A 14528-nucleotide genomic window follows, 5' to 3' on the forward strand; every position below is an offset into this window, starting at 1 on the left:
ATAACATTAAACGTCATTATGAAACAAAACATTTTCAAAATTACTCAAAATATACAGGAAGTTTGCGGACAGAAAAATTCGAAGCTATGAAGCGCGGATTGAAATCGCAGCAATCTTCATTTACAAAACTCAAAACTGAACAAGAGGCTGCAACTCGTGCCAGCGTTCGTGTGGCTCTTGAAATTGCAAAACGATGGAGAAATGATCAAAGAATGCATAATTGCAGTAGCCGAAGAAATGTGCCCTAAAAAGGTAAATTTATTAAAAACTGTCAGTATGTCAGCAAACACTGTGGCTCGAGGGGTAGAAAACATCGCTGAAAATCTATCCTCTCAACTGTTCGACAAAAATGGACATGTTGAGCGGTTTTTTTTTGGCCTTGGATGAGTCAACGGATGTGTCAGATACTGCTCAGGTGTTGATTTATATTCGAGGAGTAGATAAAAGCTATGAAGTGCATGAATAACTTCTTGATATGTATAGTATTCATGGCACAACTACTGGTACAGATATTTTTAAAGGAGTTGAAATGGCCATTAATCAAAAGAACCTTCGATGGAAAAACTTGAAATGTATTACAACTGATGGAGGCAAAAACATGAGTGGGAAAGATAAAGGAGTGGTCGCTCTTGTGTCAAAGGCTGTAGAAAATGACGGTGGTTCAAAACCATTAGTCTTACATTGTATCATTCATCAACAGTCTTTGTGCGGAAAATGTTTGGATATGTCTGAAGTTCTGAAACCAGTCATATCAACTGTTAATTTTATCAGATCTTTTGGGCTGAATCACCGACAATTCCGACAATTTATTGCAGAGATTGGAGAAAATGACTTACCTTATCATACTGCCGTACGTTGCCTTAGTTGTGGGAAAGTCCTTCAGCACTTTTTTGAACTTCGAGCAGTGATCGAAATTTTTTTGAATGAAAAGCATCGCCCTCTTACTGAATTACAAAACAACGCATGGCTGTGGAAGTTAGCATTCTATGTTGATTTGACAAAACATGTGAACGAACTGAATTTGAGATTGCAAGGAGAAAACCAGCATCTTCCTGATTTATACACTAATATCAAATCATTCAGGAAGAAATTGATACTGTTTCAATCACAACTACGAAGTAAATGTTTTTCACATTTTAAAACATGTGAAATATTCAGCCACACCACTGAGACTGAGTTTCCTATCGATTTTGCAATCGAAACTTTGAGTGCTTTGAAAATAAATTTTGATACTCGTTTCTCGGACTTTGATGCCATTGCGAATAAAATTAAGATTTTTCAGAATCCTTTTGATACTGACATTGAAACCCTAGCCCCGGAACTTCAAATGGAAATGATTGATCTACAGTGCAGTGATATAATTAAAAACAAATATCAAAACTCATCTTTGTTGGAATTTTATAAGAGTCTTCCACTGACACAATTTGATAATTTGCATAAATTTGCTCGTGGGCTGTTTTCTAATTTTGGTACTACTTATTTGTGTGAGAAGACCTTCTCCAAAATGAAGTACACAAAAAATGTTTACAGATCTAAATTAACTGATGAGCATCTTAAATCTCTTTTAATAATTGGTACAAGTAAAATTAGTCCACAACTACAAACTATTGTCAGAGGAAAATCTCAATTACATAAATCTCATTAGTATTTCATATATCATTATGCTTGTTATAAGTTATGTTTTTATTTAAAATGTATAAAATGTTAGTTGGATTCATTTCAATAATCTGTTAGTTATTATATACTGAAGTTAAATTTTCTGCATATTATACATGTCTTTACTCATTACAATTCTGTGTTTCTTTATCCAACTTATCACAAAAACAATAACAATAAGCCTACAACAATGTTATGAGTAGTTAGCCCATGACCATATCAATGTAGATGTCATATTAATAATTATTCAACATAAAATTAGAACACTTCAGTAAACTAAATTTAATTTGCTACAAAAAATATGTTCTCTAAAAGGAGTTTTCAAGTATGCTAGCTCTCCGCGGGCCGGACAAAATCTGTCCGCGGGTCAGATGTGGCCCTCGGGCCGTAGTTTGGAGACCCCTGGTATAAACTAAAACTAAAATTTAATACGTCACGAAGACGTATAGAATACGTCAAAATATGCGTGTGAATGGGCGGAGCAAGTTGTGGAATAAAGTTTAAAAGCAAGTATGGCGAAATCTGCATTTCGTTCGCTCGCTCATCTTGCCGTATTTTTTGGTGTTTTTTTTTTTTCTTTTCTTTTTTTCCCATTTACAAAATGGGGTCTTGGTTTGGATTTGATGGAGTCCACACTTTTCAACTACAATATTTAAGAGCAATAGTAAACATTCCGTTTGCGTAGCAATGGCGACCGCTGGTGTTTGATAATTTATTTAGAATTCATTTTCTTTTTACTTTTAACTTTGTTATGCATTAGGTTGGTGAGTTTATTTTTGAGATAAGGGACCAGAGAGATCCCATAAATACATCTTGAGTTGCGAATTAAAGAGAATTTCATTATTTGAACGATATTTTTGTTTTTTTATTGTTTTAATTAAGAATCAGAAATTCTAAACTACAGCTAAAACTGGATGGTTTTCACTGCTAATTCAGGTGAATATCACGAATAAAGTGTGTCCGTACTGACTGACATGGTCCCAAAAGTTAGAATTGTAGTTAGAAAAAAAAGATGCTAAGGCCTAAACTTACCGAGGTTGAAAAAGCCGAAGTCAAATAACGTAGATGGGAATACCTTTAGCGTTACACACAAACGGTACAACGAAAGGATTCCTTTCTCAAACATAAAGCCTGTCCCTCACAAAAGTACCAAAGTGGTTGAGAGAATTGAACCCCACCGAAGAGCGAATGGTGACTCTCCAAACCTCTTTCATGCAAAATACGAGAACTGGCTGCTGATCACTAGTTAGGTATAAAAAAATCCATTGTCAACGTACTCAATAACTTGCCCAAGACCGTAGACTGTCTTCCAAGCATTATAAATGATTCATTCATTATTCACATAAAAATGAATAAAAGTCTAGCTTTCAAATCATATTTCATCTATGAAGCTGTGAATTCGAAACTGCAGCTCACAATTGTACTAATCCGAAATGTTAATGTTGATCTCGATTGACTGCTTAATGTCTATTCAGTATTCAAAAGAATTTACACAGAATGTCTTTGAGCAGAATTTAAATATCTGTGCGAAATTGCATACAGAGCAGTTCAGGATTAACAGTTTAAAATATCCAAGATTAAAACACAATAAAGTTTCGTTTCCAAAAAAAAAAAGAAATTAGACAACAGCCATTTCGCCAATGCGTAATCTTTAATCGCCGTACGTCGATCACAACTTTCTTCATTCTGCAGTGAATCGTATTTTCAAATTTTGCTATTTTAATGGTTCTTCATATAATTGTAAAATAAAGTTTTACTATTTATTACAAAATATTGAGAAACTAATTTTAATTTTCTACGAAATACATAAAAGAAAAATTTAGAATTTTTTTTTTTGGCTGGAACCTTTTTTTTTTTTTTTTTTTGAAACTGTCTTAACCAATTTTTTAAATTTAATTTCAAACAACAAAACTGAGTAACATTCAACGTCTAAATGATTGTGGTGAGACTTGAAGCAGGTCACTCTCAAATTCAGATTTTATTTTGTATTTTATAGTTGTCGTTGAACAGTCAATCGAATTTCGAGTTCACGATTACAGATGTTCAACTCCGTAACCCTGTAAATTTTGAACCTTATCCTGAAGGTAAGGGAGCTCCTAGATCAAGTATTAGGAAAAAATTTCCTTCATTCAGGACTTTTTGATGGAACTTACCCGCAATTGCATTAAATGTAGATGAAAGTCCCGAAAGCCTCCCACCATTTGCTTAATGGTAAGAGGACTCTAACACATCATCCGTCTACCACTGAGGATATTTTACGTCATAACTGTAATAGGTGCGAGCCTAGTGCGGAATTCAATTCGTATCGCCCTTCCATCGCTGGGATTCAAATTCGGTTCACATCATCGAGAGGCGAACGCTCTATCCCTGACTCACCGTGGCTGTCAAGTCCAGATTTTTTGTGAATTCAATTTAACGCTCCGCGTCGATTGCAATTTATGAAAACAATTTTAGGATTCCTGATCTGTCGAGAAGAAGCCTGGCTAAGAGTCACAACGGTTAACGAAGATCGGTACTTCCTGATTACAGAGAGGCGTAACAGGATGTTACAGCTACGCTGCATTCTCCTTACTTTTAAGTAGCCACAAGAGGCCGAACTTCAATGGGTCCTGTTTCCAGGTGGCATCACGATAGAAGACCTGCTGTTTGCATAAAGTTGACTTCTGCCAATCAAAATACAGTCGAACTCGTTTATAACGAACACAAAGGGACCGTAACATGTACTCGTTAAATCCGAGTGCTCGTAATAAACGGGTCCTTAAGGCAGACGTGCAACCAGAAGAGGGGGGGGGCTTGGGAGGTCAAATGATTGAATTGACTTAAAATTTAATTAATACTTACTTACTTTAATTACATTAATTAATTTAATTAAATATTTATCTTAATTTAGTGACAACTAACCCCCCCCCCCAAACCAGCAAAAAATTTCTAGTTGCGCTTCAGTCTTAAAGAACGGAAATATAAACGGATATATATAAACGGAAAGAAAAATAAAGGAAAAGATTCTTACCAAAACATTTATTTTTTTCATTAATCTACATATTTAAAATAGTTTGTCAGCTTACTTTTAACTCGCGCATTTCATATCATTTTGAAAAAAAGTTAAGACAGAAAGACTAGAAAGATGAGAAAAAAGATTGCCAGACAGAAAATATTGCTCGCTAAAACCGGGTCTTGCTCGTTAAAAGCGACTTCTGTTCCATAGACTTAACATTGATCCAACCAAATATTCTCGTTTCCCTCGTTAAATCCGAGTTCTCGTTAAATCCGAGCTCGTTATAAACGAGTTCGACTGTAGTCCACTAAGGAGGTTTCACAGATCATACAGATTAGAGCTTGCATCAATGGTCGGAGGTTCTCTTCACTGATTCGTTTCCTCACTTCCGATTCTCGGCATACTTTCACAAGGAGAACAGGGACCCAATTCCGAGAAATTTACCACTTGAGCGTTGGAAGTTTATGGCTCTGAGAAGGCATAATGACAGAATCCCGCACGCCCCTTTTGGACTTTAAAGGAGGTACTGCGACTAGTTTAAAATATAGGAATGGAATTTTTGAGTCCCATGTTCTGCCTTTGAAGAGGTGCAGAGGATCCTGATTTCACTATAAAGGAAGACAATGCTGCACAATACAGAGCACTTCTGATGGTCGATCATTTTCTGGAAGAAAAAGATATTTACTCGTCCTCAAACCTAGAGAGCATGGCTGGGACGCCTTGATAGTTGTAGCTATAACTTGTTATTATAGCTACAACTTCAATCTAACGAACGATTGAAGTACTTAAGTACTGAATTATTTGTGTTTGTGGTAATCTCAAAAGTATAATTTCATTAAAAAAGAGAGGAAACGAAGAAGTTATGCAACCACTTTTTAAACTTTTGGAAGGGTCAAAGAAAGTTACAAAATTATATTTTAACGTTGCCCACTCGCAATGGGTTAATTTTGAACTCTATTCCGCATCTATCAATACTGAACCTCCAACTACTTGAGGCTGTACTGCATTATTTGTCTCAGTGGAAATAAAGCAGAAATTCATGAAACAAACAGATCTATCAAAGCTGTTTGTCCATTAAACCCATAAAATAAGATAAAATAGGAAAGAAAACATTATTTTATTTAGAGAAAAAAAATATTAATAAATAAAATTTTCCAAGTAATTAAAACTTTTAAAAAGAATTAATTAAAAATTAAAAAGCTGATAAACAAAATAAGAAAAATATCATCGTTAGTTTAGACGATTATATCTGCTAAAAAGTGCTTCCTAATATTGTATTAATTTATCCAAAGCAAAATGTATCAATACAATAGTGTAAGTTTTTAGCTACGTCGAGATTATAACTTCAACCTACTTTTTCCGGCTTCTTAATAAAAATATAAATTATGAATAATTTTTCTTCCTTTCGTTAAATAAATATATTTTTTACTTGTATATAAAATATATAAGCACACAATAAATTATTCATTATTCTTGTAATTCAAGAAATCAGAAATGTTCTATGACAACAATTAGATGAAAAGTGTTTTTTTTTTTACTTCCATAAACGCTCTGACCCTTTAGAATTTATACTCACTCTAAATCAAGTTCGCTTAACTAAAGATCAACGGTCAAATTTCGAGTGTCGGAAAAACCTTCAGTAAAAAGCATAGTTGCTGGCCGTTATTATTTTGTTGTTCATTTTTCATAGTTTTACATTACATATAAGAAACATACTTAACCCTTTCGCGCCGACTGTCACAAATACGTGACAGCATGAAACCGTATCAATCAGGGTAAAAAGATAAAACTGGTAATCAAAGTATTTCTTTAGCAGTTCATTTGTGGGAGGAGTTATAATTGTTTGATTTTTTTAATTCACCATTACTTTGTTCAAAATAAAACTATTTAGTTATACTTTGAATTAACATTGATTATATATATGATTAAACTAACAATAATTAAAGTAAAAGCAAAGTAAGTCTGTTAAATTAGCAACGACTACATTTAAGTTACCGTTTTTTATTTAATTACAACTTGATTCTGATTTTGTACGAATGCTTTTCTGAATCACCCGTCCCCAAGGGGTTAAATAACGTTTAGTTTGGAACATTTGAAACTAATATTTAAAGTTTGATAGCTACCACTTTATGAAATATATCTATCTTTTCATAAATTTTAATATTTCCTTGAGCAGCGTAGCCTGGCCATATAATCTGCATAATTATCTAAGTATTTACTGATTATGAAAATAACTGGTGAATACGGATTTACGAAGGTAAGTTAGTCGGAGCAATTACCATCTGCTGATCGGCTTCACGGTTTAGAGACTAAGCTCTTTATTATATATGAGCAATGTAGATTAGTTAGTCCTAAAATTTAATTCGAAAACACTAGATATTAATTTCAAAATTTTTAAATGAACATAAATTAAAATAATCAAAAAGACTAAAAAAATTTTTCGCGACATATTGAAATGGAAATGTTATTGATTTAGTCAATAATTTTCTTTGGTTTTTTTTACGAATCGAAATTCAAAGTTTGTTGAATTTGATTTTTTAGGCTGCGTAAGTCTGTTTAGAAGTCTATGCAGAAATCTAATCTTCTCTTATAACCTGACAATGAGTAAGACATCAAACTTTACTTAAATTTTGGTTTTTAATTTCTTTTTCTTTCCTTCAATAGTTTATATTGACTTTTTTCCATAATTGAAAGAACTGATCACTGTAAAATTCTCGCTCTCTCTCTCTCTCTCTCTCTCTCTCTCTCTCTCTCTCTCTCTCTCTCTATATATATATATATATATATATATATATATATATATATATATATATATATATATATATTGCTCTTTTTATTATTTAAACCGACAGAAAGCTATGAAACTGGGCATACAGATAGTTCAAAGCACGAGGAAGGTTTCTGTCGACATTAGAACATTCTGCGATAAACCGTTCCAGCGATATCAGTGAAAGTCGAAATGGAATTTTCTGATTCTTTAAAAGCTAGCCATTGTTTTAAATTTTGCTATAAACAATTCAATTTTCAAATATCTTGAAGATAACAACAGTGATATTTTCTATCTTATAACTCTATTCATTTAGAAAAGTAAATTAAAGTAAATTGCATATACTTTAATTTTTAATTCGCTCGTTTCTTTATGTCAGGTGAGCACAAGCAAGTAAAATCAACGAGAATAGATTTCTTAATTATTGGTCGTATCACGGATTCAGTATTCGCGATCGCAACGAACTATAGGGGGCGTTGTTGTATGAGACGCATACCTGCGATTTCTACATGAACCGTCATTCAGTTACTCTAGAGACGTCGTTAATGTAGCATGTAGCATTGCAACGTTCCTTCTTTATTGTGACTAATTAAATTTAAAAAAGAAAAATGCTTGATATTCTTTCTTATGCAAACGAAAACAAAATGGTATCTCTTTTTATTAGAGAAGGAATATCCAAAACACATCGGAAAAATATTTGTACATTAACAGAAAAAAATATGCATATTCTTATAAGAGTTAAAACCTAATGCCCGAGAAATAGTTTTACTAAATTTAATGATATAACATGAAAGGCCCATTTAAACTTTACATTCTATAGTTTTAAGAATCATATTACTTCAAAAATTAAAATGAACAAAAAGTATACATAAGCCTCATAATTTTATGAAATTTAATTTTGTAAACAAAGTTTTTTGACAACAATTTTTATCAAAAAATTTCAAGTTTCAATAAAAATCATTATTTAGAAACTAAGAAACGTAAAATAAAGAATGCTGACGAAACAAAAACAAATGAACAATTCTTTTTTGTCGCCATTTTTAGTGCTACAAAAATTCGTCATTGGGATTTGCCAAAAACAAAACAAGATGCAATTGTATTTTTTTAGGAGGGAAATATTTTACCGAAAAAACGAAAATGTACCAATTCCCACAACATAAAACTTTATCTTGGTAAACGTTCGTTTTGGAAATGTTATTTCATTTGGAATCTTATTTATCAGAGTTCATATGGCGATATGATTGTTTTGAATCTTTGCTAAACTCTATATCGGCTCATTTTCCACCGAAATCCGATTGACTATTTTGATTTTAAATAAAGTGTCTTATTTTATGAATTGTCGCAAAAATTTTAAATGTGGATTAGCGACACTTAAAAACCGCCAAATCTGTAGCGGCGGTGGCGTTAATAAGTAAGTACCGAATTTTTATTCCATACTTTTCTGAATCATATTACTTCAAACATTGGAATATACAAGAAGTATACATAAACACATAATGTTATACCATTTAATTTTTCAAAAAAAGTATTTTGAGAACAATTTTTATCAAAAAATTATAAACTAAAAAACGGAAAATAAAGAATTCTTAAGATAAAAAAACGATTTCAAGAATTCTTTACATTGAAATAAAAACTTTCATATTGTTTCTTTTTTTATTATTCTTATAGTTCTTAATCAGACGTAAAAAACCATTCTGTAGAGAACCATCATCAAATGAAAAAAAAATATTTACAGTCAAATTTTTTATTGTAAAAATCATTGCACTTACCTGATTTATAATTCCCGGAGAATTCCAAAATGATAAGTTCCTTGTTTGAAAACTTTATTCTCAAATAATAGATGCATAGTTTATCCCTTCATTACTTTTAGATAACATACTATACAGCAAAATTTTATAATAGATATGAAATTGAATATGTAGCTAAAAACAGAATAGCTGAATTCTAGTTGAACTTATTCTTTCAACACTAAAAAATACTTACCAAGAAAGCGATTAAAATTAATTAAGAATCAGCACAAATGGCACTATTTCAAGTAACTTGGATAATTTTTTATTGTTGTTTTCCGAATTATATGGATACAGAAATATATACTATTCTATAACGAAGAAGAATATGTTATAACTATTACAATTCTGTATGTTCTAAATTCATATTTATTCACTAGAATGACGAAAGCAATGTTGACTTCACTTTAATTCGTAATGAATTGAAGACAGAAGAAATGCATTTTACCTTAATACACACATCTGTAACAGTATCCGAAATCGGAAGTCATCAGTTGCAAGTTTGTTGATAATAGAAATAAAAAATTATTGCGGAATTTTTCTTCAAATGCTTGGCGTGTTCTGTTCCTGAAAGATTTACTAATATTCTGGAGATTTTTTTCAAGTTCTTCGTCCTTTTCCTTAGGGAAATTTTGTTTCTTATTTGCTGCTAAAAAATGGCGTCTGATTCAGTCAATGATTTCGATGGAACTAAATGAAAACGTGATAAATTAATGTCCGATATTTACAGGCTCCCGCTAGACGGCGTACTCGAGCGTTGCGATCGCGAATTGTGAAAACTGTTTAATAAATATTGCACGTTTTCAGAAATATTTATATTTAGTACGTAATTTTAGGTTAGCACAATTAAATATAGTTTTCGAAGATTTCAGTGCTGTGACAGTTGTCATTTGAAAACTATTAGTTTGTTTGTTTATTTATGCAAAGTTTTCGAATTCATCAATTTTATTTCTTTTATTTATAAAATTGATTTTTGTGTTAAATCTTATAATTTTCATATTTCTTATTCATCTCATTTTTATTGCTCTTTTTATTATTTAAAATATGTATGTGATATTTCGATTTAGCAAATTTGCGACCACTGTCAACTTTTACATTTCTTTTTCTTTGTCAGAAAGAATATTTGCAAAAATATGCCGGCTAAGCAAATCGCTCTTAGTCGGTCGACATCTCAAGCGCACAAAAAGAGAACTACCCGTGTTTTAGAAATATCAGAGCAACGGGAAAAAAGACTTGAAACTAATCGAGAACAGAATTATTTTGAGCGTTCCTTAGAAACGTCTAAGCAGCAGGAAAGAAGACTGTCAACAAATAAACTACGCACTACACAAGCCCATTCGTCGGAAACATCAGAGCAACGGGAAGCAGGAATGAAAACCGATCGAGAACGCATTTCGCTATTCAGACGCTGTCAATCTCTGATTTGAATCTCAGTGTATTTCAGTATGATCCGACAACAAACTATAGTCTTCCCCCAAGTGTCACCATCGGAGAAATAGATCAATTTGTATGTTTTGTAATGCTCTCAAATTTAAAAATTAAACAGCTGGAATTTGCTGTTCTAGAGGCATACTGAAATTGCAAGATTTTACGTCGCCTACCGAGCCATTATCAAACAAACCAATCGAAACATTTTTGGCGAATATACGCCGGTATAATTCGTGTTTCTAAATGACTTCATTCGGTGCTGCACGTATCGTGAACGAGAATTACATGCCAACATTTAAGGTGCAAGGCCCAATTCATCATCGTGCAGGATCACTTCTTTCATTGCCTGGCGCAGATCACAAATGTCTTCAGATTTATTTCATGGATAACACAAATGATCAAGTAAATTATTTTGGCGAGGAGAGGAGGGATATTATTTTAACATAAAATTGAGAAATCCGCAAACAGGCGAGAAAACCAATAAGAAAGCAAGTGCAATGAGTTTTTATGCATATAAATTAATGATTGCCAAAACGCTGATAATCATATTTTAAAATGTCGATTAAAACGAAAATTGAAACTGAACGCCTACTGTATATTAAATTAAATCAAACCAAATTACGTTCAGAAGAATACATTCATTTACGAGATGCAATAATTAATGTTGGTAACGTTAATCCAAATGATGTGGGAAAAATGATTATATTTCCGACTACATTTGATGGGAGTCCAAGGCACATGTATGAATACTCACAGGATGCAATGACATATGTTCGCGAATATGGGCTCCCAGATTTATTTATTACATTTACATGCAATTCTGCTTGGGTTGAAATTAAAGAGCTTTTGTTACCAGGACAATCATCATTGGATCGTCATGATATTACAGCACGTGTGTTCAAACAAAAATTAAAATCTTTACTTGATTTCATTGTGAAGCGTCATGTTTTTAGAGAGACACGGTGTTGGATGTACTCTATTGAATGGCAAAAAAGAGGATTGCCAAAAAAGAGGATTGGTGATTGTTATTTTCCCTGTAAAATTCGAATTTACTGCGCTAAAAAAAAAACAACATTAAAAGAGTACCACTCGAAAGTTTGTATCCGCTGTCTGGAGCAAGTTTGGCATCTCTGCAAGTGTTCTTTTTTCAGCCATAAAAAAATCTAAAAAATAACTTTTTTTCTTAGGAGACGTACATTTCTCGAGATATTTGCCCTCTTCAGAATTTTTATCACACACGCTATATATTTTATGCTTTATATTATTTTTTATGTTATGTAATATAAAAGGAATTTTAAAATTCTTCCTTGCTGTTGTAAAGAATGAAGAAAGAAAAGGCATAACTTTTTTTGTTTTATTTATTTAGTTAAGTCATTCAAATTAAGAATATTTATTATTTTTTTTGGGCAGTTATTGCTTAGTAAGTAGGTCGTTGGATACCAGTGGTCGTGACTTCGATCACTGCGGGGGGTAGACTCCCCATGTAGTAAATGGGGATTTGCGCACGTTAAATCTGTCGGGTTTCTCCGTGCTCCTATAATAAATATTTTTTCTGGGGGTACTGATTTAAAGACTGATCGTTTTATGGCTCAGATCAAAAGTATGATATGTGGATGAATTATATATGAACTGGTCCGCCTCCTAAAACGGGCTCTGGCGTGCGCTGTGGCTGAAGTCATATACTTAGTCATAGATTGCGTCACTGAAAAACAATTGAACTTTTTTGTTCATTTTCCCTAAGTAATTCACGAAATATTATTTTATTAAATAATTCTAGACAAAAAATTTTATTGTAACTAATTGATTCTTTTAAATAATTTTAACTTTTGGCAAAACATATAAAAACTTACCAAATGCATATTTTTATTGAAAACCGCTAACTTTCACTTTTGAGAAATTTTGACTAATCAACTCTGCCTACTTTCTATGCTTTTTGTAAAAAATTATTCTAGTGGTAACTAAATTAATATTTTATTGTTTTAATTTTTAGTTCATTTATTTTTCGCATAAATTATTTAAAAGTGTAAAGTGAGGCTCTTTTTAAATTAGGAGAAAATAACAAAGACTATGAAAGCTGATGTTTTTAAATATAGGCCACTGCATTAAATATTCTACGAAAAGCGCAGTAGGTGAACGACCTGTCATTCTTAATTTACTACTAGCAATAATATCTAAGGGATTTGCTTGACTTAAAACTTCATTCAGACTCAAAAAATAAACAAATTGGAAATAACAGTCGAAATGTTACAAGCGCACAAAAACAGGCACCCATTTTCAAGATTTGTCAAATGTGAGAGAGAAAAACCAAAAGTTAATTGAATTACAAAATGTAAAGTTTGTCAACGAAAATGGAGAAGTGAAAGTTAGAAAAAAATAGAAAAAAACACAGCAGCCGAGAAAGAAAAAAAATGAAAAACAGAACAAAAAAAATCATAATGGCCGAAAGGAGCAAATAAAGGTAAAATACATTTGTACACGCTAATGTGAGGTGGCAATGAGAGGTTCATCACATGAGCAGATGTTCCTTATTCCCCCCCTTTTTCTTGGCTGGCAACTATACATTTTAAATTTCAAATCATTTTTGTTTCTTATTATTCAAGTCTTGAAAATAGGAACAAATTCTAGAGAGCTTAAAAAATGTCGACTGTTATTTCTAATTTGTCAATTTTTGAAGCTAATGACGTTTATAATCAAGTAACATCTAACCGCTTCAGTTTTTTGGAATTATTTATTTAATCATAGGGTGTTGATTTAGATCCAATTATGTCTATTCTTAAAGTAGTATTGCTTCAATGATTTCATTCATTTATTGGTACAACATACATTTGCAGGCGTGTGTTCTCAATTTAAAACTTATAAGCCCTAGTCATGCAGAAGGACGGACAGCACAATACCGAATAGGACAACACGAAGATGCATCCAGGGTACCTGCAGGATTCGAACCCACTACCTCCACGCTTTTCACAGCTTGGAAAGGAAGGTCCCTAAATGATTGTATTTTGCTTTAGTTGACTTTGAAAAATCTTTTGAGGAAGGAAAGCTGTTTAAGGCCCTAAAATTAAGAAGACTTAAAATTAAAATTTTCATTTCTTATAACTATTTTGGTGTTATATTAAAAAAATTAAAACTTAGTATTGGCTGTTCTTGCTATTGAAAAATTTCCAAGCCGAAAGGCAAAGTTAAAAAACTACCATATAAGAGAGGAACGCTTTTGGAAAATATTTATTAAGAAAACTGAAAGTTCCGCAATGCAATTATTTTTGCAGTTGTTTTTAATTTAAATAAAATGTATCATTTCATATTAAGCCATTATTTCCCTAAAGTATACACTTATTTTTAATAGATCATTTTTTAAATTTCTATTCTAATAGTTTCTTTTTGTATTAATTAAATTCATTTTTGTGAACTTAAGATCAGATTTTGAATCTTTTCACCCGAATTAGATAGGATTAAGTACTCATACAATTGTAAATAGTTTTGCAACCACTTTTCAAACTTTTGGAAGGGTCGAAGAAAGTTACAATATCATATTTTAACGTAACCCACTCGCAATGTTTTAATTTCGAACATTAGTCATTATCTATCAATACTGAACCTTCAACTATTTGTGGCTGTCATGCATTAGTTGTCTCAGTGGAAATAAAGCAGAAATTCACGAAACAAACAAATCTATCTATCTATGTATATATATATATATATATATATATATATATATATATATATATATATATATATATATATATATATATATATATATATATGTATATGTATATATATATATATATATATATATATATATATATATATATATATATATATATATATATATATATATATATATATGTATGTATATATATATATATATATATATATATATATATGTATATGTATATAT

The 14528-nt window shown here is 31.6% G+C and overlaps 1 protein-coding gene across 1 annotated transcript; it reads left to right on the forward strand.

The window, feature by feature from the left end:
* Positions 1-475: 475 nt before the first annotated feature.
* On the forward strand, positions 476-1645 carry LOC139426026 (general transcription factor II-I repeat domain-containing protein 2B-like). The gene has a single exon (XM_087162073.1). The coding sequence runs from the start codon at positions 476-478 to the stop codon at positions 1643-1645; it is 1170 nt and encodes a 389-aa protein (XP_087018199.1).
* The last annotated feature ends 12883 nt before the right edge of the window (positions 1646-14528 follow it).

This window comes from Parasteatoda tepidariorum, chromosome 4 (assembly GCF_982258835.1).
Source record: "Parasteatoda tepidariorum strain Cologne lab strain chromosome 4, Ptep-v5.0, whole genome shotgun sequence".
Classification (NCBI taxonomy): Eukaryota; Metazoa; Arthropoda; class Arachnida; order Araneae; family Theridiidae; genus Parasteatoda; species Parasteatoda tepidariorum.